The following is a 25454-nucleotide window of genomic DNA, read 5'->3' as shown; positions in this document are numbered from 1 at the left end:
CACAGAGTAAAGCTAGTAGCATGTGTCAATACCCTCCAGTCATAACTGCTAGTCAGATTTCCTCAGTAAATTACACACCTGCCCTCCCAAGACCAGCTTCAGCCCAAAGAGGCATAGATTTGAAAAAAAGAATTAAATATCCAAGGGAAGTCATCAGGTTTAAATGATGAGCGACACATACAAAACCAGATTTTTATATTAAGGTAATCATGATGGCATCAACCAGATAAATGAGAATACTCTCACCAAGCAGGCCTGCTTGGCTTTGACTGTCAGTGTGATGAACAAGAGGCATATTTTATGCAGTGAGAACCAAGGGGTATAATTGTCTCTTACACAAGACTCTAGTCACGCTTTTACTTTAGAACAATTAGGAAACAGAGATCTCTTGCCCTCTAAACCTCTTTGGTGAACCAGTGCTCACCTCTCCAAACCAAGGAGCCATTCCTGAGCCAGAGAAGCCAGATGCCCACACACAGGCAGGCAGTTGGGAAGCAGAAGTGGGAGGTTTGAGCAAGATGCCCTATGCAGCCCTGCCTTGGCAGCTCAGAACCAGAAAGGCTGGGTCCCCTCTAGAAAAAAAGCCTGTTGCTGGGTGTGTTGTGCAGCAGGAGTGTGGTGGCTTGTGTGGCTTTTAGCTCTCTGACCTTTATTTAAATGAAATGCAGAGTAATTTGTATCTAAGTGGAGTTGTTCTGTCTCATTAGTGTGATTAAATAGATGGCAGAGCGTTACTAAGTTCATTGTCAGAGAGACTGTTGCTTAGTAATTTGAACTGCAATTATCTCGTTATTCTTTTTTCTTTACAATGACGGTGGCTGTTGTTACCCGCAGTTCACTTTGCATTCAAACCTTGAGGACTGTGATTGCATTTTGAGCATCAGCCACCGGACTGAAAAAGTCATCCAGGGTGAAGCTGAGTGGGGGGAGCCTCCAGGACCTTCAGCGGCGTTTGCCTGAGATTTTTGGTGAATAGAAACAGAAGCACAGGATGTGCAGTGAGCTCAAGCACACAGCCCAGTGAGGCTCCTCTGCCTTAAGGGCTCCGGAGATGTTCCGCCTCGTCAGCGGGCGGGCTGTGCTGGAGCCCTGCAGCCGTGCCCGGGGCCAGTCCGAGCCGACGGCACCTGTCGCACCCCAGGGGACAAATGGTTTCCAAGCAGGCACTGAGGGCAAGTGACGGAGAGGCCCGTCCGTGGCTGCGGAGGTGGAATCGCCAGGCCAGGGGGGTGAACGGGACAGGCCCCAGCCCGTGCGCGCCTGCCTGGTGCCTCACAGCTTGGGGCCACGGCCGGCCGCCCAGCGCAGCCCGCTCGGGCGGAGACCATGCCCCGTGTGTGCCTCGCGGAGCGCTGGCAGGGCCCGGAGGGGTGGCTGGTCCCGCAGCCTCGCTGCCCCGCGGTCTGCGCTCCCTGGCAGGGCGGGCGGCCGGGCCGGGGCGCGGAGGAGCCGGGGCCGCCCCTGCCCGACTCCCCTGCCCCGCTCCCCTGGCAACAGCGGCGCCCGCGGCGCCCAATCAGCGCGCGGCGGTGCGCGCCCAGCCAATGGAGAGGCGGGCGGGAGGGCGGGGCGCGCCCGAGCGAGGAGGGCCGGCCACGCGCCGCGCCGCCATCTTGACGTCTGAGGAACAAAAGCGCTGAGGCCGCCGCCGGCGCCGGCCCAGCAGCAGGTAATGGGCGCGCCCCGCTCCCCCCCGCCGCTGCTGCCGCCCCGGGGGCGCTCGCCGCTGAGGGAACAGCTGCAGTGCCGCCCGCCCGCGGATCGGTGCCTGGCCCGGCGAGGTGGGGATGGGCGGCTGCCCGCAGGGGATGCTCGGTGGCGGCCTCGGGGCATTGCCGGGCTCGGCGGGCAGGGAGGGGGCGCTGGCCCGGAGCCACCCCGGGGATGCGGGTGCGGCCGGGGTGGGGGACAGCGGCGACGGCGTTCGCGGAGCATCCTCGTCCGCTCAGCGCTTGCTGCGCTCCCCGCGGCGCCTGCGGTGTGGGGGCCGCCGGCCGGGCTCGGCGCGGGGGGGCCGCGCTCGGGTCTGCCGGGGCTGGGGCTCGCCTCTCGCTGTTACTCAGCATTTCTGTGAATCGGCAGACGTTGTGTGTCCGTTTTGCCCGGGTGATGGGTGTGCTGCTGCTGCTCTGACGGCTGCTTGGTGCGCTCGGTAATAGTTCGAAATGAAAAACGGGTGCTGCGGGATGCGTTGCATAAGCGGATGTGATGCTCAGGAATACCCTTTTTCTCTGTAAACTGGAAGTTCTGGGTGATGCCTTGTTAAGAATTGTTTTGAGGGTGACGATTTTGGAATACCTTTTTAACGTGGCTTGGGAGCTGCAGCCGGTTTAAACAAAAACACTTACGGTTGAGGCTTTGGAAACAGGCAACCAGCTTAAAAAAATAAATGTTATCGTTGTTGATAGAATAACAACTTCTGGGTAGTTACACCCTGATATGCCCTTGGCCTTAATTCCACTGTGAAAACTACGCATGTTTAACACTGATATCTTTCCTGATATATGCTGGCATTTAATTGCCCTCTGCTCCTAGGCTGTCTCTTTTTTTTGCCCTTTTTTTGACACGGTGCCTTATGTGTCCCATATACTCAGGTGTCTTAGAATTGCATCCAGTGCCCCTGTGCTTTTCGTGAACACTGAAGGGAACAGTTTTGTTTCAAATACTGTAATTAGAATTTTGCTTTAATATTTGGTTGTGGAATATTAATGTTTGGCTCAACTTCTTAGGTGATGTATTATTGGTCATTACTCAACATGCAGCACTGAAATGGTAGTAAAACAGATTTGACACTCGGGGATAACAAGGTCAGGGTTGTTTTGGCCCAGAATTGGCTCATAATTTTTCTCATGTATAAGACAAAACCAACTTGTAAAGTTTTCTTTAAGTTGAACTAATATGTGTGGTTTTGGGACTTATTGGTAACAGTAATGAATGGAAACTGGGTTTATGTACACAGGCATCCACACATAAATATGTGTGTTTTAAAAATGAACTCATAAATTTGTTTACTATTGCTGATTTAACATCTTCCAGATTGCTGTTGTATTTTTTCTTTAGTGAATAAGGAAGAACTCAGTGATTTAACTGCCAGAATTCAGAAAGATTTCTTTTTAAAAAACAATCTTAAGTGTTCAGAAGTTAAGGATCATGGGAAGGATTACAGCCATTCACACGTACTTGTTTGTAAGAAATTCCAGACATTAAACTTGGCCGTGTAGCTTTTCATAAATTTACCTGCATTTAATTGAAAAACTGTTTTTCTGCCTTTTCTGTCTTTGATGCTTTTACCTTTCTGAAGTAGCAGTCTGTTATCTCGTCTGTGGTGCTTCGTTTATACAAGTACCACAAGCTTTATGTTGCTGTTTCCTTTGGAGGAAAGGTGGATCAGAGCTGCCACAACCATGCGGTGGTAGTTTGGAAGCAGCTGGAAAACTGGACAGTGGTCAGACGTATGAATCATGGGCTTTGTACTCACAAAATTCCTTCCCTACCAGTTGCTTTGAAGGAAGATTTTAACATTTGTCAGTCGTGAGGTTTTGAAAAACCAGGATGAGAAAAAATGTTAAAGAACCTCTTTGCTGCCTGTCAGTGGTTGGGCTTCCATCCAGATCAGTGGTGTTGGTGTTGTTATAGTTGTTCTCCAGTCAGCTGGGGAGTGTGAGGGTATTTTGAGGATGTTTTTTCTTTTGAAGGGTGCAAACCTCGAGGCGCTGGGGGTGTCTCAGTCTGTCAGCAGTGGTGACACACAAATGTCTGCTCTTTTGGGTTAGCTGGAGGCAGGGAAATGTGTGCTGTCAGGCTGGTGGTGAAAGACCTACTTCACTAGTGACGTGGAATTTACCTACTGGGATAAATTAAATAGAAACCATTCTTTGGAAAGCTCTAGTTCTTTATTGTCTTGAGTATTTTGAGTGAATTGAGCTAGATGAGATGTAGGGAAATTCTGGAGTAACTGGTATTAAGTGTAAATTTTTTTAATGGTTCTTAATTTGATAGTCTTTAGAAACTGGGAGATAGCTGGGGTGTGTTTCTGAGGTCAGGAGTGCTGCTCCTGCAGCCGGGTTAGCACCTGTCTGAGCTTGAGAGCAGGTGCAGGACCAGATTAAGCAAACCAAGTGTCTCCTCTGTGACATCCCTGATGCTGGCCTTCCTGGGGGGCTGTGCTCCAAGTGGGAAAAGCTGGGGGCAAAGGCTGGATTAGAAGTGAAACAAGATTTGATGTGGGTTCTGATGCTAAGCTGAGGATGCTAAACTAAGTTTTGATGCTGAGCTGATGCTTTCTTCCTTTTTGATGAAATTCACTGGTTTCCTTCATGTTTCTGCACCCTTGCTTAAACTCAGAACTTGTTTAATGGGTAGGAACGTGTTCCGAAAGTTCACATACTGCATCCAAAGATTGAAAGGGCAGAAACTGAGGCGCAGCTAAAATTTTTACCTTGTGAGTGATATTTACTGCTCTAGTTGTACCCAGAGTGTGGGGCTAAGAGCCAAATATAGAGCAGTTTGAAGTTTTCTCAAGCTGACATTTTACATTCATAATAATTCTTATTTATCTAGTGAGCACGGGCTAGAACCATTAGCTGAAAGCTGTCAGGTTCTTACACTGGCGTGTGGGAAAAGCTTGCCGCCTCTCATTCAGTTCATCCGCTCAGCAGCTGTTGAATTTGCTGATGCTTGGCTCCTCCCTGCTGGCGAGAAGCTGCCGTTGGTCTCCAGGCAACGCAGGTCCGGCTGAGCATCTCTGCCGTGCTTGAAGAGATGAAAATTTTCCATTGCGGGGAGAGGATTTTTCCTCTTGCTAATTCTTTTATCTGCCTTCCTGTCTTGCCCAAGGTCATTGCATCTTTGAAACAATACAGGGATCGTTGACAAATATCAATATTTTAAGAGTTTTAAGGTATAGCTGCAGATATGTGTTTCTGTAACTTTTGTTAGAAATATCTCATTAGAATGTTAATTTTGGGTCTTTCGTAGTCATTTATTTTATTGTAAAGTAGTTCTTTCTTTCCCACTTCTGTAAAAAGCTGTATGACATTGTATCACTTGCTGGAAGCAGCTAGAAATTTCTCCTGCAAAATCTGAAATACTGGAAGGCATAATGGAAACAAAATTGCTTGTTCAAATGAAGGTCTGTCATTGGTTGTGTTTAATCAGGTGTTCAGAGCTTGAAATCTGAATTCTTCTGCAAATTCCTGGCTTGTGTGGCACAAAGGCATTGCAGCCCTGCCTGTGTCTCTGTAAGACTGGCTGTGTCAGAATAAGGGGATGATAATCTTCATAATAGGTACAGAATGTGCCACTCTGCTGCTGTCAGCTACCAACGTGCAGCCTTTGACCCTCTGCCCGCACTGCTCCTGCGTCTGGAGGATTCTGTATTGGAGACAGCTGGAACCAGCTACTGCCCACTTTTGCCTTTTTCCTGGAAAAGGCTTGCTCATAAACTGGTTCTGACCACCGAGAGTCTTGCTTTGTGTGTGCCATGCTGGACAGTAGGGCAAGAGGTGGCACAGGCAGAGCCTGGTTTGGAGCTGGGCACGTGCTCATCAGCCAGGTAAGGGCCCCGACAGACCAAGGAGCTGCTCAATTCACACAGTGGCCATTCAGCTGCACTGCCTCTCTTGGTCCCTGTCCTGTGTCCTGCTGTGCTGGCATCCAGAAGGTTGGAAGGAAGGGGAAAAAAAATTAATTTGGATGACTTGCTTAAGCTGGTTAATAGCACCCCAGGTTGTTGAGACTTAAAATGAACAGACTCAAGGACAGAAGATACAATTATTGAGGTTATTTTTCATTAGAAAAAGGAAGGATTTGGGGGGTTTATGGCAAAGTCTGTATTAGAATGAACACAGCAAAAATGGTTTTACTTTCTTGAAGCATAGAGGGCTTTAAGCATACCCAAACAGCTGTGCAGTGCTGTGATGCAGAAATTTTCTACACTGCCTGAAACCTTATCAGGAATTTTGGGTGCTGCCTAATTTCATGCTTATTGTAGATGACCTCTTTTCTTTTGACATTTGCTCTTTTCCTTTTTCATATCTTTTTCCAGAAATATGCCAATTTATTTGCCTTGTGCTTTGGATATATGGAGACAGTGTGATGGCAGTGGATTTTTTTTTATGACGTAATTTAGTTTCATGAGGTTACAGAAATGAGAAGTGAAACTGCCTGACATGATAGGCATAATCTTTACCTTCCTAAGGTGTTACCACTTTCAGAAGGTTGATTCAATTTAACAGAAGACAGAAGGTTAAATTGATGGGGAGATGTGTTCCTACTAATGTAACTGTCATTGCAACTGGGAATCTGTTCAAGGTACCTCAGGAAAATTGGTTCTGGCTTAATAGAACCGGTCAGTTTTCTGAAGAGACATCTGTGAGTGTTAAAGTTGAGGGTATAGTTCTGGATAACCCTGACCAAAGTTACATAAGAAAAATTTTAAAGTTGTGGCATTTCCAGCAAGGAGGGAACATAAAGATTGGAGGTGTCATTTGGAATTTGTGGACATAGATAAGTAGTCTCCTGAGTGTGAAGGTAGATGAAGTAAATGCTGATGGAGCTGCAGTGAATTGCCTGGTGAGAGGATGACTGACTTCAGGTTGTTCCATTAAACAAAGCCTCTGACGTATTTAAACCTAAGTGCTGAATCGTGATTGTGTCTTAAAGTGCAAATAATGTTTTAACATCGCTATGTGCAACGTTTGCTTTAAAAAAATAAAGTGCTTTTTTCATAAGCTTGACTTCTTGAAATATCTTTTTCCCCCTCATAGTGTGCTGGTTTTTGGAAATGCAGAGTTGGAACATCAGCACACTGTGGATGGTGGTGCTATGTTGTGGAATTTTGAAGAGAGAATAGGTTTTTGGCAATCATCCAGTCTGCTCCTTCCCTTTTTGGTGAGTGATGGTTTCTCTTTGAAGACAGTTGTGCAGTGCACACTTGGTGGCTGCTATAAAAATTGCCTCAAAAGCAACAGATATTTTTAAGGGAATAGGACATGCTCCAGCTGTATCCCATTGCCTGGGCTGTTTAAACTAGCTAGCTCTTGTGTGTCAGTAGATGTATTTCAGCCTGCCTGCTGCAAGGATAAGAGCAATACAGCCAAGCTCCTGATGAAGCTTCCTTTTCTAGATTACTGAAATTGATAAGATTTTTTTCAAGTGGTTTTGTATTGCTGTTTGAATATGTAAACTGTGTGAGATTAAAATGGATTAATTCTTTTTCAATGGTTATTATGCTAAGCCTGTAATTGGCCCCAGATGGTATAAGAGGAGATCACTGAACAATGAAATATGAAATACATAAATAATTTTTAAAGCATTTTTAAGCACTGTATAGGTGTACTTGCAGAAAAGGTCCTTTTCATGGGAAGAAGCTGTTCTTGAAGTGAGTTGCATTTACCAGGGAAATCAGTCTAGATTTTTTCCCTTGGTTTTGTTGTGCCGTGGGAGAGTCTGTCTTGTAAGACTTCTGTCCTTACTTGCTCTCATCCAATCTGCTGCAGTTAAACAAGAAGCACATGGAAATTATTCTACTGTATCTTTAGCATTTGAACTTGAGTAATTGCACTGCAACCCTGCAGGGAGCTATGTGTTCGAGGTCTTGGGTCCCAGTTACTTTCAGCTCTCTGGGGGAAGAGCCTGTAGAGGTCACTGACTCATACAAACTCTTCCTTTAAGATGCAAATCTGGGTTGTGTTATCTGAATTGAGGTGTGTGTGACTAGTTAGAGATGTTTTGAAATGTAAATACAGTTCTAAAATATATATTAAATGCATTTCATTCATGTGAGCTGTTCTGGAGCAAAAACTCCGTTTGTCTTAATCATCAGAAGTATTCTTGGAACATACATTTGTAGAACTACAGTTAAAAATGGAGATGGGCATTCCAAAACATGAGGACTATCTCCTTCTGGGCTACTTTTCAATCATTTTTCCACATAAAGGGACTAAACTTCTTTTTAGGAGTATTGATGATATAGGTGAATGTACACATAAATGAGAAGCATTAAATTAAATAGGTAACTGTGCATTTAGGGTGCCACTCTTCCTATAATAATGTATTTGTTAATGATCTTTGCTGTGCATTCCTTTGGAAATTTTTGCTCAAGGAGTTAGCTTGGATTGTAGGATTTAGGCATCAAAGCTTTAATTTAACAATCTTCTCCTTTGGGCCCTAGTGCTTATGGTATAAAAAGCATTAGAGGTTGGGATTTCTAAAGGAATTACACGGAGAGAAAATCTTTGTGTGGTTAAATGAGGGTGGACTTTGAAAGGGACTTGATGCTTGTCCTATATGAACATTATTTTTCGTATCATATTTGGCAAATGGGTCACAGCTGAAGGGCTGCTCACAAAGATTCCATGCTCTTTCCTTGAGTGACTCAAAATACACTTCCCAGACTGCTAAATTCCTGGGAATGAGAAAGGCATAGCCTTGGATTTATTTAATCTTAATGCTGGAATTTCTTGAGGGTGTTGGTGTCTTGAATAATACTTTCATGTGTGTAATCCACACAATTTAGCTCTTGCTGTCATATTTTCAGAAGATTAAAGGCCGAGTGCTATTTTGGTTTCTCCATGACAAAGGGTGGCACTGTCTTTTTGTAGCAACTGGTGATTTTGGCCGCTGATTCCAGAATACCATTTTAAGATGGATCAGTTTCTAAATAGGAAGTTTAAGTAGCTTAGTTTTGGTGGTTCAGGTTTCTTAGTTTCCATGGTATTTTTACTTGGAAAAGAGACTGGTTCTTAAATTACACAATCCCTGAAAAAACTACATGGGTCAGAATTGCATGCTCTTTTCTGTCTGTATATGCTTAGTAACTTGGCTTTATTTTAGTTCCAGGGAGATAAAATAGCTTTACTTGAGAGGTAAAACTGGCATTTTTCCAGAACTTTGTAACTGTAGGAGTTAAGATTACAGATTACAAATGGTGTGGGGAAAGCTGCTGCTTTTTTTAGACGTTGAAATATCAATTGCACAGGGCACATAACCTCCTTGCTGAATTTTAAGAAATTGTAGCTGTGGGGCTGCTGTGCACACTTATGTGAAAAAGCTAGAAGGTCTTGGAGATGGCCTTGGTGACTTGTCCTGCTTTCCTGTAGAAAAGGATTGGGGAACTGAGTTTCTCCTAATAATGTAGACCTGGTTTAAGGAAGATAGGAATAATAATTGTGCATGAGGAATAATAGGCATAGAACATTATGCACCTTCAGATTGTGTGTAGTTTGCTCCCTCAATATGTTATGCCTAATGTTTCCTAATTTTTAAGTTTTATCTGTTAAAGCTGTATTCAGAAGTCTTTTTGGTATAGGAGATGGCTCTGCAGCTCTGGTGTTAAATATACAGGATGAATACACGTCTTAACCTCTGTGGCAGTGTTTATGTCTGTGTTTGGGTTTTATTTAAAGGAAGACAAAACTACAACTCCGTGTTTAGGGACTAAAAGGAGATAGGATAAACATGTTGCTAGTTAAAAAAATGTTTTTCCTTGGAAGAATGCATCTTCATACATTTTTCAACGGAAGAATGCATCTTCATACATTTTTCAACATCTCAGTGCATAGTCTTTCATTTCTGAATTACAGACAAAATTCATAGTGACTGGAAAAGGCTTGATGCTCTGGTTACAAGGAAGGATATCTCGGGGTGCTGTCCGACACTCCTGAGAAACAGCAGAGCAGGACTTTAATGTAGCCCTTGTGAGTCCTTTGCCATTGCAGCTGCTGTTGGACTGTCCCTCTCCTTTCAGAGTGGGTGAAATATCCAGGCGTAGTACCTTTAGATGAGACATCCTTAGAAGAAGCTAGGGCATTTCAAGGTATTTTTTGGCAGTTTGAAAGCAGAAAAATGTGTTCTTCCTTGGTGGGAATCTTCTGATTGCTCATGTTAAATGTTTGCTAGTGTTTCTAAAGCTAATGTTCAAAACAGGATTAGCTTTCTACCTTGATGGGCCAAGACTGCTGTGGAGTTGTCACTCTCCCAAAGGGTTTTGCGAATGCTTTTTGTAGGAATTTTGTGCACAAGTTCATGTGTAATTCTGGGTTTCTAGATTCCATCTGTTATGCATGATGAAGTAATTTATGATGCTTGTGGGTCCCTCCCAACTCAGAATTTTCTGTGGACAACCAGTATGCTCTGCAGTACATAGCCCTTAATTTGTGAAATTAATCCAAGGCATTTGTTTCCTTATTTATCTGGAAATGTTACTTAATTTTTTTGAACTGCAGCAATGTAGTGCTGCAGTTGCCAGCCATTTAGTAAAGATAAGTTAAAAAAAAAAAGACATTATATCAATATTTTTAAGAAGCAGGTGGCTTCTGTTATTGCTCTAGCCCAAGCGTATGGCGTGCAATAAGAAAAATTTGCTTTCTTGGCTTTTTGTGACTGTAGGTGGTGGTGACAGATGTGCCACTGCAGCGTCTGACTCCCAGCACCCTCATGATTTGCCACTAAAAGCTCTAGTAAGAGTGTTTCTGCTTCCAAAGGAAATGCACGCATAGGTGAATGTGTAGGTCTGAAGGAGTTGGTTACCCTTGAGTTTGATGTGTTCTGCTGAGTCTTTTTACAAACATCATGCTTACTCATCCCTGAGTACAAGTCATGTAACTGAATGATCATTCTATTGATTGATTTGCTGCAAAGGAGCTTGAATAACCTTGGCTTGCATAGGAAGTTACAGCTCAGTATCATTTCGTCATCACAGGCACCTGTTTCAAGTTGTACTTGGTGAGAAAGAAGGGGGTTTTCCTCCCCCAGTCTTTCTTTTAAAGAAAGATTCTAATATTTCCCCCCCCTTGATGCTATGACACCGTCCCTCTACCCCTCATGGTGTTAAAGACTATTGACTGCTTTATTAAATTTGAATTATCTGCTGCTTATAATACTTTTGGTTTTGTTTATAAATAAAAAAAATTCTGAGAACTGACCATGTTAGTGCACTTTTCTACCAAAGATAAACTTTTCCCTCCAAATTGGTAACCAGAATAAATGTTTGCTTTTTGTAATCATGCAGAATTTAGGGCTGCTCTTAAAAGTTTTCACAAAACAGTAGGATTAATACAAGCACACTGTTATGTGGGCTTTGCATTTCTGTCTCAGTGAGTTAAAAATGATGGAGTATAGCTTTTACTACTTAGTTATATTAATTCTATTGCAGATACAGAAGGCTTCAGAAAGTATCCTGATGTGGGATTTGCATTATATGTAGAGGTATAATGCATCCTCAAAATCAGGAAATGATTAAAACAATTGGGATAAATTAATGTAGAGCTCATTTATCATAATTGTTTTAATTGTAACAAATTTGTGTCCAGCTGAGTGGGCACTAGAGAATATGAGTATCTACATTCTGATCTTAAGAACTTTTGGAAACAGAACACATCAGAGTAACCTCAGTTTCTGAGCCAAGCAGTAGCTAGTGTGAATGTTAGAAGCAAATCATTGCTCGTGTTACTCTGGGCATATTTGCTAATAAAAGAAGTGTTTTGTGTGGAGGAATGGCATTGATTTTCATAATTAATCACAAGCTGGGCAAGACCTTTAAACCTGAGAATGTTTAATATGTACAACGCTTTTAATACTCTAAAGTTGCATCCTCTGCTTTCTTTGATTCAAGGAATGTACCTTGCTGTGTGTAAAGTACCTCATTAGTAATGGAACAAGTAGTTCAATCATATGAGGATTTGTAACATTCCTGTGACCATTCTTGGTTTATAGGTGTGTTATTGTAGGCTCTTACAATGTGTTTATCCTGTTTCAGTTGTGAAAAGTCATTCTCTTTGAGCAATGTATGACTTTCCAACGCAGACCTCAAGTAACTTTTCAATGCTGTGCATGAAGCAGGTGGAGGGGTGGGCTCTCAAAAACATACCACGTGTTTTTCACTTTGTTATTTGCATCTTTCTATATCCAGTCTCAGTTTTGTTGTTTCTTCCTGGATGTGCTTTGGGCTGAAGCAGCTTTCTCTTTGGCCGATCTAACGGGTCACTGATACTCTTCTCTCCTGTTGGCTGACCGTGCCGTTCTTCTGTTTCCTTGTGCATTGGTTTTGCATGGCCTGGTTTTTGGTAGCAGGGGGACCACAGAGGTTGCTCCTGTGAGGAGCTGCTGGAAGCTTCCACCATGTCCAGCAGAGCCAGTCTCTGCTGGCTTTGAAGATGGGCATGCTGCTGGCCAAGGCTGGGCCAGTGAGAGAGGCTGATAATGCCTCTGTGATGACATTTAAGAAGGAAACCAAAACAAAGTTATGGAGTTTCACTTCTAGTCAGAGAGGAGGAGGAGGTGAGAACATGTGAGGGAAACAACATGGCAACACCAAGGTCAGTGGAGAAGGAGGGGGAAGAAGTGCTCCAGGCGCTGGAGCTGAGATTCCTGTGCAGGCCATGGTGAAGCAGATTGTCTCCCTGCAGCCCATGGAGATCCACCCTCAGCCCACAGGGGAGTTTCCCATGGCAGAGCAGGTGGATGCCTGGAGGAGGCTGTGATCCAGTAGAAGCTCCAGTGGAGAGAGAGGGCCCTGCTTCCAGGCTGGAGCAGCCTGTTCTTGGAGGATTGCACCCTATGGGAAGAGACCCACATTGCAGCAGTTTTAGGAGGGCTGTGTGCCCATGGGGGGAATTCACCTGCAGCAGGTGCTGTAGACCAACTGCTCCTGAGAGTGGACCCATGCTGGAGAAGTTCACGGAGAACTGTCTCCCCTGGGAGGGACCCCAAGGCCTCACAGGGGAAGGACTCCTCTCCCAGAGCAGCAGAAGGAAATCTCAGTGATGAACTGACCCAAAAACTCCCGTGCCCTGTCTCTGTGTGCTCTTGGTGGGAAGGAGGGAGGAGCTGGGGAGAGAAGGTGTTTTAAGGGCTTATTTTACTTCTCACTATCCTCCTCTGATTCTATGAGTAATAAATTCACTTTGCAACCTAATGTTGAGCCTGCTTTGCCCTTGAAGTGTTTCTCCCGGTCCTTACCTCAGCTTGTGAACCCTTTGTTAGTTTTTGTTTTCTCTCCTCTGCCTGCTGTGGCAGGGCAGGGTGGGTGAGCGGCTCTTGTGTGTGCCTGGTGTCAAACCACGACACCTCGGGACCTTGGGAAGGGGCTTTGCTTTGTCTGCTTCATCAGCCTGCAGCAGCTCTGCTCTGCAGATCTGTGCCCTGTCAGCTTCCTCTGCATTCCCCAGCGAACTGAGAAAAAGGGACGGGCAGAAAGCTTTGCTGCCTTGCTATTTCTGTCCCTGTAAAGCTGATTTATGGCTGTGCGGAGTTGAAGACGCTAACCATCCAAAGCAAAAAGCCTGCACTAGAGAGAGCCCAGTTTTAACAGATTCAACAGAAGGGAAGTTCTGCATCAGTAGTTCTATCGTTACAAAGTTTTGGCAGGAGATGTATTATTTTTGAGATTGTTATGAAGGAAGAAGCTGCTGCTTAATTGAGGCCTGTGCTCTTCAGAGGATGTGTTCATTAATGCAATTACGTGTGGGACTAAGTTGAGAATCTGTAATGACATGAAGTACCTTCCGAAGAATGCCGTCACCTGAGATTAATATTAAGAGCCTGAAAACATGAATTCATTGTGGTATTGTTTTGATGGTCATTGTCACATGTGATGGGGATAAGGTGTCTATAAATGTCACTTCTGGTTTGCAGGTTTAGGTTTTAAACATCTTTTGCTGCTTACTGTAGGAATGACATTGCTCAAGAGAATGTTGCTGTGTCTAGGCACATGTTTATTTGCTCCTTCAAATTATGTCAGATTTTTTTTTATTAAAATGCTTGACATGTGAAGGGTTAGTAAATCTGCTTTTTTGGCTGATTTGTTGTTTGAACAAAGACTAGTCAAAGGCACTTAAAAGCATGTAGGAGGAAAAGGGCAGGGTACAGTGAGCCTGCATTTGCTATCTGGGAAGATTGCCTAAAAACAGCTGTTCTGGGCTCTTTCTTTCCCAAAGAGCATTGAGAACAAACTGGGTGTAGAATCAGAGGAAAGGCAGTGAAAAACTGCATTGTGCTTGTGCTGGTCAACATCAATGCCACTTGAAACTGTTGGTCTTAGGTCAAAGCTTTTATTTGTAAGGAACTGCAACCAGTTTGGCATATATTGTGAGGCTGTTTATGGAATTAAAGTATTTATAAATGAAACAGTGCAAAGCATTTCTGATGGGCATTACAGTTGTGCTCCAGGCCCTGTTAATCTGCATGGCAAAATTCCAAATATCAAGGAGAGCCAAAGTGATAAACAAATCCTGATTGTTAGTAACGGTAATGTTAAGGCATGCAGCAGAAAAAGTGTAAGCTCTTACTCAAAACCTTTTTTCAAGTGAGAAGAACTTCATTAGGTGAAAAGAGACTGAATTTATTAGTTAAACAGTGCTCCTTGAATGGCTAAAACATATTAATTGATCAAAATGAAAACCAAGGCCTCATTGAAACCGAAATTGTTGACGAGGTGACCTGGTCTCGCTGCTGTCTTATTGAGCACTGTTACAATGTCCACCTCGGATCTGGTTTAGGTTCATGAAAAGGCACTAAGTTGCCTCTCACAATTAAGGAGCTCTGCTAAAGGCTTTGTAGCAGGGAGCTCCTTGCTGATGCTCTGTTCAGCAGTCCTTGCACACAGTTCCTGCTGCAGAGCTGTATTAATAGAGCTTTTTCAGCACGGATATGTACTACAAAAATTCAGTCACAGAAACGGAACGTGGGGGAGTTGCGCTGCAGTTTTTGGAAGATAAAAACAGAAGAAGAACTTACTAATACAGGCACAGTAAACTCATCTTCATTTGTGTGAGCCTTCCCCTTTATTTCTGTTAGTTTCACATTTGTCTTGTGGTAGTGCTGAGTGGGTTTGCTGCGTTTGACTGCTTACAAATGTTTCTAACGTTTCTCTCAAAAAAACCTACCCCTATCTAAATACTGCCTAACTTATAATAACTCAGATAATTTGTATAATATCAGAGCACTAAAAAAACTTGCTTTCTTTTTCCTCCAATGGGAAGTTACATTGTGTGATGTGCTGTCAGATCTTACTTGTTCAGGAAAGGGTGGAGCAGAATGAGTAGTCCTGTCCAATTCTGTGCTTGGCAGTTCCGTTGCTGAGTGCAATCTGCACACAAGTATTGTCCAGACCACTTGGGCATCCGTGGAAGCAAACAAGCTGAGCTGCTACTAATGAGCTCCCTGAAGATGTGTTGGGTAAACAAGGTGTACATCATCTGTGTTGGAGATGATGTTTGCTGGAGTCATTTCTGTGGCATAAATATCTTCAAGACTTAACTCCTGATGCAACTGTAATGCAGGAGGACTGGGACAGATTTGAGTGTTTGAGGTTAAAGGATGTTGCAAGGTGCTTTCTCAGTCTGAATCACTGCAGTTGGCAATCAGTGTCTCTGTATCGGGGTAATTAGGAAGGCAGCCACAGAGTGGTGATGCTGACTTGGAAAAAGTGGCTCTTGTACTGCTGCTGTTCTGCAGGGCTGTTAAATGTGGCTGTGCCAGTGTAAAGCTCTGGCACTGCAAGATCATGTACATGTGAAACACACCTCCAGCGAAACCTGGCACACTTCTGGCTTTCCATCAGAAATTCCAGATGACTGGAGGCATTATTGGCTCTAGAAAATCCTGATGAAAGCTCAGGAGTTGTAAAATTCCTGGTGCAGTATACAGACTGATGCTTATAATTTCTGTCAGAGAAAACGGAACATTTCTCAGAGTTTACTCAGGAGGTGATGTGGCTCGTCAAGTGTGTGTTTGGAGACAGCTCCGAGTGTGTTGCACACGTGCTGGTAAGCCAGCTTGCAGGTGAGCCTTAGCGAAGAGCAGTGTGGCTCTGCATGGAGTGGGTGCTACTTTGGGCAGCCGTGGAGAAATAAATCTGTGACTCTGGAGCTGTGAGAGTGCTCCCTTCTGACTGTGGCAGCTGAAGACTTGGAGTGCCCAGGACCTGGGGACAGGCCACTGTTACCTGGCTTTTCTGCACTGTCAGGGTACTCCAAGGTTGCTCAGCCTGGTGTGCTTGGGTAGGTTTTTTTGAAGTGGCTTGTGTTTGGGCTGTAACTGGGAGGTTTTTATATGTGTGTCTCTGAGTTGTCAAATGGTTGATGCTGAGGTGGGTTAGAAAATTCTGTGGTCATGCAGTAGCTGCATTAGAAAAAGAATTCTAGGAAATTAAAAGTACTACAAAGAAAAATGAAAGTTTATTGATAATGCTCCGATCTTAATAATGTAGGTTATCAGAAGACAGTATTGTTTCTGGGGAATACTCCTCCAGATTAAAGGGAAAAAAAAAAAGAAAAAACAAGAACCTGGTAATGTTTTGTCAAATAAGGTGCTTGGGAGAAAGGAGAAAAAAAACAACCTCCAAAAAACCCCACCAAAAAAAACAGGTTCAGCTCTTATTGACCTGTTATCCTTAGGCACAGGTAAACATTCCAGGACCAGGAGTTCATTCAGTTGATCGATCCGTCATTTCTTTAAGCAGTTTAGTTGTTTAATTCAATTAATGCTCTTATGTCCAGGACATGCTGTAGGCGTCTGTAGTTCTGGTAGTGCCACTGCTTTAAGCCTGCAGGTCTCTGCTTTTCCAGTTAATGTAAAGCTGTTAAATATCTAAGGAGGACAAATAAAAATAGACCTGTGACCTAGAACACTTTGTAGTCTCTTTGAATTAAGTGCATTATTGTTCGTGTAACTATCTTCAGGCAAAATGAGTATGAGGTTGTTTTTAGCCTCAAAAAGTTAATCATTAAAGCTTTGGTCTAAAATTAGAGTAACTCGACTTAAAAATTTACTGGAAGGCAGAGGACAAGACAGTCATGTTTTAGTTTTCAACGTCCCTCCTTTAATTGCTCTGTGAAGTGCAGGTCGCATGAAACTGGTGTCTGGCCAGAACCGAGCAGTGTGCGGTCACAGGGTACAGAAGCAGATCTTTTGGATGCAGCTGGCACAGACCGCTGCCTTCTGCTGAATGTAGTGGGGAAAAGCGTTCTTGGAAAATGGCACGTTAGCGTTATGGCTTGCCCGCGAAGAGCTTGCATCTGTGTCATATTTTCGGTATCTGACATATTGTTGTGAATGAACCGGTGAAATACACGTCCCACCCTGGACGTCGGTTGGTTGCTGTCCTTGCCTGGAAGGGAGGAATCGTACGCTCGGTGCTAATTCCCGGTTTCCCGGGCTGGCCTGCGCAGGGGGGCTGTCTCGGCGGTCGGGCGCTGGAGTGCGGCAAGCGTGGCTGGCGGCGGGGCCGGCCCGGGTGCCCGCGGGCGGGTGGCTCTGCGGGGCGGCGGGGCTCTCCCGGGTGCCCGCGGGGGGGTTCTTTTGCGGGGCGGCGGGGCTCTCCCGGGTGCCCGCGGGCGGGTGGCTCTGCGGGGCGGCGGGGCTCTCCCGGGTGCCCGCGGGGGGGTTCTTTTGCGGGGCGGCGGGGCTCTCCCGGGTGCCCGCGGGGGGGTGGCTCTGCGGGGCGGCGGGGCTCTCCCGGGTGCCCGCGGGCGGGTGGCTCTGCGGGGCGGCGGGGCTCTCCCGGGTGCCCGCGGGGGGGTGGCTCTGCGGGGCGGCGGGTGGCGCTGGCCGCCCCGCTCCTTGTGCTGCTCCGCGCGTGCGCGTGGCGCGCTGTTGGCCCCGCCCCGCGAGGGCTCCCATTGGCTGCGGCTGGCGGGGGCGTGTCCCGCAGGGGCTGCGTGGCCGCGCGCCGCGCTCGGGCGCAGTCGGGCGCGTCCGGAGCGGGAGGCGCGCTCTCGGCCGCGCTCTCGCCGCGGCACAGCGCCGGCACTGACGGCCGCCGCTCTCCTGTGTTTGCCTTAACAGACTTTTGAATCACAGTAAACACCTGCGGGGCTCGGAGGCTTCAGGCTCTGAACTGCCTTCACCGCTGCCGCCGTCTTCTGTCTAATGTGCTACAAGGATGAGCCCAGCATTTGGAGCAATGGAAGTGGAGCACTATTCCAAGGGAGTCTTACTCGAGCCTTTTGTCCACCAAGTTGGAGGACACTCCTGTGTCCTCCGGTTTAATGACAAGACCATCTGTAAACCTCTTATTCAGAGAGAACACCAGTTCTATGAGACTCTCCCGACAGAAATGCGTAAATTCACTCCACAATACGAAGGTAAGTTACCAAGCCTTTGAATGGGGTTGGGCTTTTTGTTTCTGTTAATGCGAGTGTGCTGTGCTCTCTGTTCTCTCTGAAATCTCTTCTGTGTGGAAGAGATTTTAGGGGTTTTTTTTCATGTATTTTGATGTTGTCTGAGGCAGGCTGTGGAGATGCAGGGTGGAAATGCTTGCCAAGTTGGTGTTTGGGCTGACTAACAGCATTAGAGTAGAGCAACTCTGCTGGTGATAGCCCATATATCTCCCTTAGGCACAGGTAAGTAGCTAACAGCTTGACAACATTCTCAGTAATTATCTGCCTCTTTTTTTTGGTGGATTTAATTTTTTTTTTTTTTTTGCCGCTTGTTTAATGTTTGTTTACAAAGGATTTGGTAAGGATGGATAATAGTGTTTTGTGTAAGCTTAGTTGTGGTCTCTTTTGTGCTTTGATTTCTCCTCTGACTTTCATTTCAATTGCAATAAGTGCATGCCAGTAAGGTGTCTTGTCGAATGCTTGCAGTGTTATTTCTGCCATTAAGGAAATGAAAATTCATGGCATTTAGGTAGGCAAGGATCAAGTAGCTGTGATGAGGCTGAGTCAGAAGTTATGTAGGAGTGGAAATTCCAGTTCTCCTAAGAATTGAACTAGTTAACAGGAATGCTTTTTCTTTCTTCTATTCCATCAACTGCTGTCTAATGATTAATAAATAATATGTCTGAAGCACTTTTTAAAAAATGTAATTGCTTTTTAAAGCACATTGATTTTAACAACCATGACGGTGATGAAGTTTTGTGTTCTCTTTGTGAAAGTGATGGAAACTTCAGTGATGTTCCAGAGTTAATAATCTCTGCTCATTTACAGAGACTTTCTGCCATGTCTAATTACAAGTTCTGTTGGACTGGAAGAAAATCTGATATTTGAATTATACTTTTCAGAATGTAATAGAGCAACTGTACTAGTGTATGTGGCTTTCTGGGAAGTATGGGGAGGGATTTAGAGGGAAGGGGCCTCTCTTGGTCCACCTCTGATATATTTTTTTTCCAGAGTAAAGGCAAAGAAGCCATTTTCTAGCTGGCTCCCCCACCCTTTTCCCCATTGTCCTTTCCTTTGTGACAGCGGGACACTCAGAGGTTCTGCACTCCCTGCCCCAGCCCTGCAGGTCTGGGAGCTGCCTGCCCAGCTTGGGAATTCCAGTCTCTCACCGAGACCTCTCCCCCAGCTAGTGGTGAGCTGCAAGAACTGTGCAGACTGATTGATCTGAAATAGAGGACTGGAAACAAAATAAAAACCAATTCAGATAATTGTTATGGCTTCTCCATTAACTCCTGAGACTTATTCATGTGGTACTGGGCACATCTGTCAGTGCTCCACTAAGACTCTTAAAGTAAAATGCAGTGCTCTAGAGACTCCTGAGGGGAGGATAAAGAGAAAAAATGCTTTTGAGGTTCACCATGTTTCTGTACCACAAACAGATTTGCTTTGTATTGCATTTTTGTTACTTATTCCACAAGACTGCTGCATAACCAGTATCAATAAAATATATTCAAAAAAAATAGAAGAAAATGTATAATTAAACATGGGGATTTTAAATGGAAGCTTTTGGACTAGTTTCTGTTGTAATGTGACATTTCCCTTGTTTTGCTCTCCTTGCACATCTTTCCTTTCCCTTGGGATCTATTAACCAAGTATTGTTTGGAGAACTGCTTTTTGCTTTGCTGTCATGCAAAATTTTAAAAGTTTTTAGTGTGAATTTTTATTTTGTGCAGATCACTTTTCACTGCAAGATGTTAACAAATGTTTTACATATCACTTAGAATCAGACCAGTCAGATTTTTTTTTTAATTAATAAAAACTTTTATTAATTGAAATTGTGTCCTGTTATTCTTTGATTGTTACTTGACTGCCTCAGAGAGAGAAAATGATCTTTTGTATCATTGTTGTGCCAGTATGATAAATTGTCTTTTGTGAGGTGTCATTTTTGTCTAGCTCTTTTGATATTTGTTAGGTTGGCAGATGAGGTTTGGCCTGTGGCAAGATAGAAACTAAGGACTGGGGTAAGAGAAAAAATAAAGTCGCTGTATTCTTAGTGTAAAAGAACCATTCTGAAAAGTTGGTTTGTCACTTGAGCAACCCATAACTGTCTGGGTCCTTTTTCTCTTCAGGTGTGGTATCAGTGAGCTTTGAAGAGGATGAAGATGGAAACTTGTGTCTAATAGCATATCCATTAAATGGGGACCACGATAACTTAGAAAGCTTAGATAACTCTGACTGTGAGCCCAAGAGTAAGCTATTGCGGTGGACTAACAAAAAGACAGTGTTGTTAGAAAATGAGAAGATATCGAAGGAATGGGTCCGGCAGCACAGGAAGGAGGAAAAAATGAAAAGGTAAGTTTGACTTATAGCTGCCAAATTCTGTCCTCCAGAACTGCAGAGAATTCCTTAGAACTCTTTTTGCTTTCATTTTCTTTTCTTCTCTTGTTTGTTTTGTTTTTCCTGACCTCTTCAGTACAGACAGGTTCACTAGTGAAACTGGTTTGTCCTTAGCCCTCAGTAAAGGCTAAGTTGAGTATTTTCATTTTTTTCCTGCTGTGGTCAGTTGAAACAGGTTTCCCAAAGTTATTTTGGACGCTTCAGAAAGAGAAAAAAACCACAAACCAAAGAAACCTAACCACGAAAAAGCACCTCTACAAACAAACAAAAAGCATTCACCCACCTGCAAAAGAACAATGGTTAAAAATAAACCAACCCCAAACATATTTAAGTGCTACTATGGGTGGCATACTTTGTTAGGAATCCTGCTTTATCCCTGCTAGTGACATTTTCCCCCTTGTTCGTTCCTATTAATTGTGCCCACCATAAACTGTGACCTGTGATGCGTTGTGCTAAAAACAGTGACCTTAGCAAAGGGTGAACCTTAAAGTGCATCTCTACTTGCATTACTTCATAGAAGCCATGCACACAGGTAAAGGATATATAAGTAGAGCTGCTATGAGTTTTATAACATTTGGCTATATGCTCATCCATATTACTATGGAAGTGGCTTTGTAATGGTTGAAACACTACTCATGGGCATCTTGTTCACATGTACAGAGAGGAAAATAAAGATTTTGCTTGCTGTTAATGAAGTTGAGCAAAGCAGGTTGTAGAGTTCGATCCACTGACAACCCCTCTTCAAGAGCTTATTTTTCCTCTTGACCTGTAATTTGTTATCTTGTTCTGTTTTTCTAGTCACAAACTGGAGGAAGAATTTGAGTGGCTGAAGAAATCTGAAGTCTTGTATTACACTGTAGAGAAAAAAGGAAATGTCAGCTCTCAGTTTAAACACCATAATCCTTGGAGCATGAAATGTCACCAGCAACAGTTACAGCGGATGAAGGAAAACGCAAAGCACCGAAATCAATATAGTATCCTTTCCTGGAAGTACCTCCCAACAATGGAATGAGTAGGGCTCTGCCTCTTATTTCTTGAACATTCCAGATAAGAATACAGAGCAGGCTTAACTGCAGTCCCGAGAGACTCTCTGAAGCTGTGATTTATTTGGCATCTTTGAAGGGTTTGCCAGCACTTCCTAGAAATGCGCTTTTCCAGCACGTAACAAACTACCTAAGCTGGGAAATTCAGAGAGCTGAATTAAAATCTTCACATTGAGGCTTAGTGGACATGTTTTACAGTGTACTGTTTGGTGTCTTCCACAAAAACAGTTTCTAGTGAGAGTTTTCAAAGGAGACAAGTTCTGTTGCTTTTTATTACCATTTTGATATTGGTGATCTTAAAAACCAGTGTCTTCTTCCTCTTTTCATCAGTTTCTTAAACAGAGAGGATGTTCCAGTGCCTGGAGTTTCTGCCTCTAGTAGCCTCTTTTCGATGAGCTTTAAGAAAAGTTGATTATAAACAGTCATGTAGGATTGCAGCGTGAGAAACAAAAAACTGACTGAATCCATGAAGGCTGAAGCACATTGGTTTTGTGCTGTGGATTCCTGGGCAAGCATCTCCACCCGGGGCATTCTGTCAAAAAAGGATCTTGCTGTAGGCTTGGGTGCAACTGATACATCCTGCAAAAGTAGTGGTATATAAATACTGAGATAAATAAATTTCTCAGTGTGAGGAGTTTCAGTGATGGATTACTGAAACATCTGTGACTAGTAAATGATCAAAGTGACAGGATTTCTTGGCTGGTACCTTCACCATTTCACTGTAGATTATTATTCACTTGCCTAAAAAGTGTGTGATTGGAACAGTAATAATACAGATATTTTAAAGTTGTAAAGATGGTATGAAAATGCTTCACTGGTTTTGAATGGTAATACAAACACACAAAATCTTCACTTCCCACAGAAAAACAGGGTCTCTTGCTAGACAGGAAATACATGATCATTCAAAGTCAGCTGCCACGTTACATTTCTGTATAACCCTGATTGCTTTTGGTTTTCACTTAATGTGGAAATTCACTAGTCTCTCTAGACCAGTAAAACTGAAACTGGCTTAAAACAGAGAGGGCATCTAAAGTTCATGTAACCATAATTTTTCTAGATTACTTTATATTAGGCGTGTTTTGGATATCCTTAAAGCTAAGAGCGAGGCACTATAAAATTTGAGGTAATGTTTTTAAAACCCGTACTCCTCATTGTGAGGCTTGTTCCTTAACTGATCAGAATTCATTTTGCTGGAGAACCTGACGTCTCGCTACGAGGTTCCGTGCGTGCTGGACCTGAAGATGGGGACCCGGCAGCACGGCGACGACGCGTCCGAGGAGAAGAAGGCGAACCAGATCCGCAAGTGCCAGCAGAGCACCTCGGCCGTGATCGGAGTGCGCGTCTGCGGCATGCAGGTGAGAGGAGAGCTCGCCCTGTGTGGCCAGCAGTCTCACACCTGTTTCTGTTAGGGAGTTTGGGGGTTATGCAGTCATCTCACAAGTTGTTACCCTTGAGCTGCCGTGCTTCGTTTCCCTCACAGAGGGGAATGAGGATTTTGAGTGTCACTGATCAGTTGGAGGTGGCAGCACCTGCAGGAGCAACCTGCAGCCACGCTCTGCATCAATGAGTGCAGGCTCTGAACACACAGACAGCCTCCTGCACCTTATCAGCAGTTCCGAACTGATTCGATTAACATTTCAGGATAGCATAGAGAGCAGTTAGAGGAAGGGCCAGTTTATATGCATTTTGAATTTGTGGAAATTTGTAAAAATATTAAGAAGCGATCAGTTCTGTTCTGTAACTTTGAAAGCCTCAGATCTTTCACTGCTTGAAGTAGACTTGTTGCAAAGTGCAGGCAAGAAGTGCTTGGTAAATGTGATAAGACTTGTTGCCAGATGAGGAGACATTGTGTGGACTTTCACCTGAATTTTTTGTTTACTTGTTTCTGTATTCCTAGAGTGACAAATGGGAAACAACACGTTTGTGTTGGAGTTTTTTCCTGAAGCTTCTCTCCTCTTATCCAATAGATTCCAGGAATGTTTGTTAGTGTTTGCTAGGACTTGTTCCACAGCCGGACTGTTGGCATGTGTGGTGTTCAGGTCACCGTTCAAGTTCAGAGAAAAACATGAGGCAGAAATGAAAGTGTAGGAGCTGCATTTCTAACCACAGTGTGCTGGAGTTTGAGCAGGGCATTGCCACTGTTCACTTTCCAGTGTTGACCTGTGCTGGAAAACAGAGAGGAACTTTGGAAGCACCTGCAATCCTTTCTTGACCCAGATGTTTAGGCATTATTGAACTATCAGTTGTATAGACCACTCTCCTGTGCCTACCTGCAGGAAGGCATTTTTCTGCAGGAGCACCTCTGGCTTCTTCAAATACAGATGCTTATGGGGTACACCTTAGTTTTGTATAGGAATGTTTGCTGTCACTCAGATCTCAGCATGCTGAGAATCAACTGGTACATCCTAGAGCAGAGGCAGGTCATGGGCTGGATGAGTGGCTGTGATACAAGCTGTAGATAGACTTTAGAGATCTTGGCTGCAGCTTTCCTAATCTCACCTAAAGTCCTCATTCTTACATTCTAGGTGGAAAAGCTCAAATGTAAACTGAGGGAATTTTCCACTTCCTCTGAGTTGCACAGGTGCTGCTGGATAAGTTGATAGCAATTTCTGTTATTGTGCAAGAGCAGTTTTAGAGATTAGTATGTCATCTTGTAAAAGCTTTAAGGAGCATACTTTTTTAGTTTTAAATTTTTTTTGTGTCCCCTCAAGGCTTTGGTGTCAATTTTAACGATTCCTTTTTTCTTGTGTTTGTATATGCAGGTCTACCAGGCAGGCACTGGCCAGCTGATGTTCATGAATAAATACCACGGAAGAAAACTCTCAGTCCAAGGATTCAAAGAAGCACTTTACCAGTTCTTTCATAACGGCAAATACCTGCGCAGGGAACTCTTTGAGTCCGTGATTAAAAAACTGACTGAACTCAAGTCTGTGCTGGAGAAACAGGAGTCCTATCGCTTCTATTCAAGCTCCTTGCTGATCATCTACGATGGAAAGGAGAGGCAGGAAGTTGCCGTTGACTCGGATCCAGAGGACCTAGAGGATCTTTCAGAGGAATCTTCAGATGAGTCGGCAGGAGCCTATGCCTACAAACCAACTGCCAGCACTGTCGATGTCCGCATGATAGACTTTGCCCACACAACCTGCAAGTACTATGGAGAAGATTCTGTGGTGCATGAGGGCCAAGACACGGGTTACGTTTTTGGACTCCAGAATTTAATAGATATTATTAAAGAAATAAGAGACGAAAGTAGTGAATAAACAGTGTGAATGCACATCAGTAGAAAGCACTATTGTGACTCTTTGTATTCCAAAATTATTGGCCACTTTCTGGTGGTAGGAATCTTTACAGGCTCTGCAGGGGTAATCCTGTCAGAGTCAGACTTGTTCAGAGGGCATTTACTTACATTGGTGCTGGACCTAGCACTGGCAAAACTTGGTATCCTTATTTATTTTAACTTTCTTAAACATTCCATATTTGATTACTCAGATACCTCTGTTATCCCTGTGTGTATATGTTCCAATAAAATTCTTTTTGTTCGTTGTAAGCGATGCTTCCGTTGTTGCTGGTGACTGAGGAGGAGATGAAGCTCACATCTCTGGTCTCTGGTGTCATGCAGAAAGCATCATTTGAACAGCAAGGCTTGCCTGTCTCATGAGACCACCTATGGGATAGCACGTCTGTCCTGGGCCTCCTGTCAAGAGTGATGAGCAAGCCCGGCAGGGCCCAGCACCTGCTCTTTGAGGAGAGGCTGGGACAACAGAGCCTGTGTAGATGGGGTCAAGACAGCTTCTGAGAGGCCTCCAGAGGTCCCTTCCAGCCAGAATGAGCACTGATCCGTGAGAAGTTGCTCTTGAAATCAACAACCTATTTCTTGTTCCTGAGTCTTGTAACTAGGTCTTGTGTATCTAGA

General features: G+C 44.2%; 2 protein-coding genes across 7 annotated transcripts; one reads left to right on the top strand and one right to left on the bottom strand.

Moving 5' to 3' along the window:
* The first annotated feature begins 1583 nt into the window (after window positions 1-1583).
* Window positions 1584-25088, top strand: IP6K2 (inositol hexakisphosphate kinase 2). Of its 6 annotated transcripts, none has more exons than XM_038149156.1 (7): window positions 1584-1669; window positions 6768-6891; window positions 17788-18086; window positions 20231-20453; window positions 21297-21472; window positions 22721-22896; window positions 24304-25088. In XM_038149156.1, exons 3-7 carry the CDS (start codon window positions 17885-17887, stop codon window positions 24799-24801), a joined length of 1275 nt encoding a protein of 424 aa, XP_038005084.1. In that variant the 5' UTR covers window positions 1584-1669; window positions 6768-6891; window positions 17788-17884; the 3' UTR covers window positions 24802-25088. The 6 variants fall into 6 exon arrangements, with proteins under 6 accessions (XP_038005084.1, XP_038005081.1, XP_038005083.1 ...); XM_038149155.1 differs by having other exon boundaries at window positions 1620-1781; XM_038149153.1 differs by lacking the exon at window positions 6768-6891.
* On the bottom strand, window positions 16888-17622 carry LOC119706157 (proline-rich protein HaeIII subfamily 1-like). Its single transcript, XM_038149414.1, has one exon. It carries the CDS (start codon window positions 17620-17622, stop codon window positions 16888-16890), a length of 735 nt encoding a protein of 244 aa, XP_038005342.1.
* Window positions 25089-25454: the final 366 nt, after the last annotated feature.

The sequence above is a fragment of the Motacilla alba genome, chromosome 12 (assembly GCF_015832195.1).
Source record: "Motacilla alba alba isolate MOTALB_02 chromosome 12, Motacilla_alba_V1.0_pri, whole genome shotgun sequence".
Taxonomy (NCBI): domain Eukaryota; kingdom Metazoa; phylum Chordata; class Aves; order Passeriformes; family Motacillidae; genus Motacilla; species Motacilla alba.
Note: the sequence above shows the minus strand (reverse complement) of the source record. Positions and strands in the feature narration are given on the sequence as shown.

Coding starts and splice junctions, on each gene's coding strand:
- LOC119706157 (XM_038149414.1), bottom strand. CDS start 17,622: ATGGGAGCCCTCGCGGGGCGGGGCCAACAGCGCGCCACGCGCACGCGC.
- IP6K2 (XM_038149153.1), top strand. CDS start 17,885: ATGAGCCCAGCATTTGGAGCAATGGAAGTGGAGCACTATTCCAAGGGA. Junction 20,454..21,296: donor AAGGAGGAAAAAATGAAAAG/GTAAGTTTGACT, acceptor CTGTTTTTCTAG/TCACAAACTGGAGGAAGAAT. Junction 22,897..24,303: donor TGCGCGTCTGCGGCATGCAG/GTGAGAGGAGAG, acceptor TTGTATATGCAG/GTCTACCAGGCAGGCACTGG.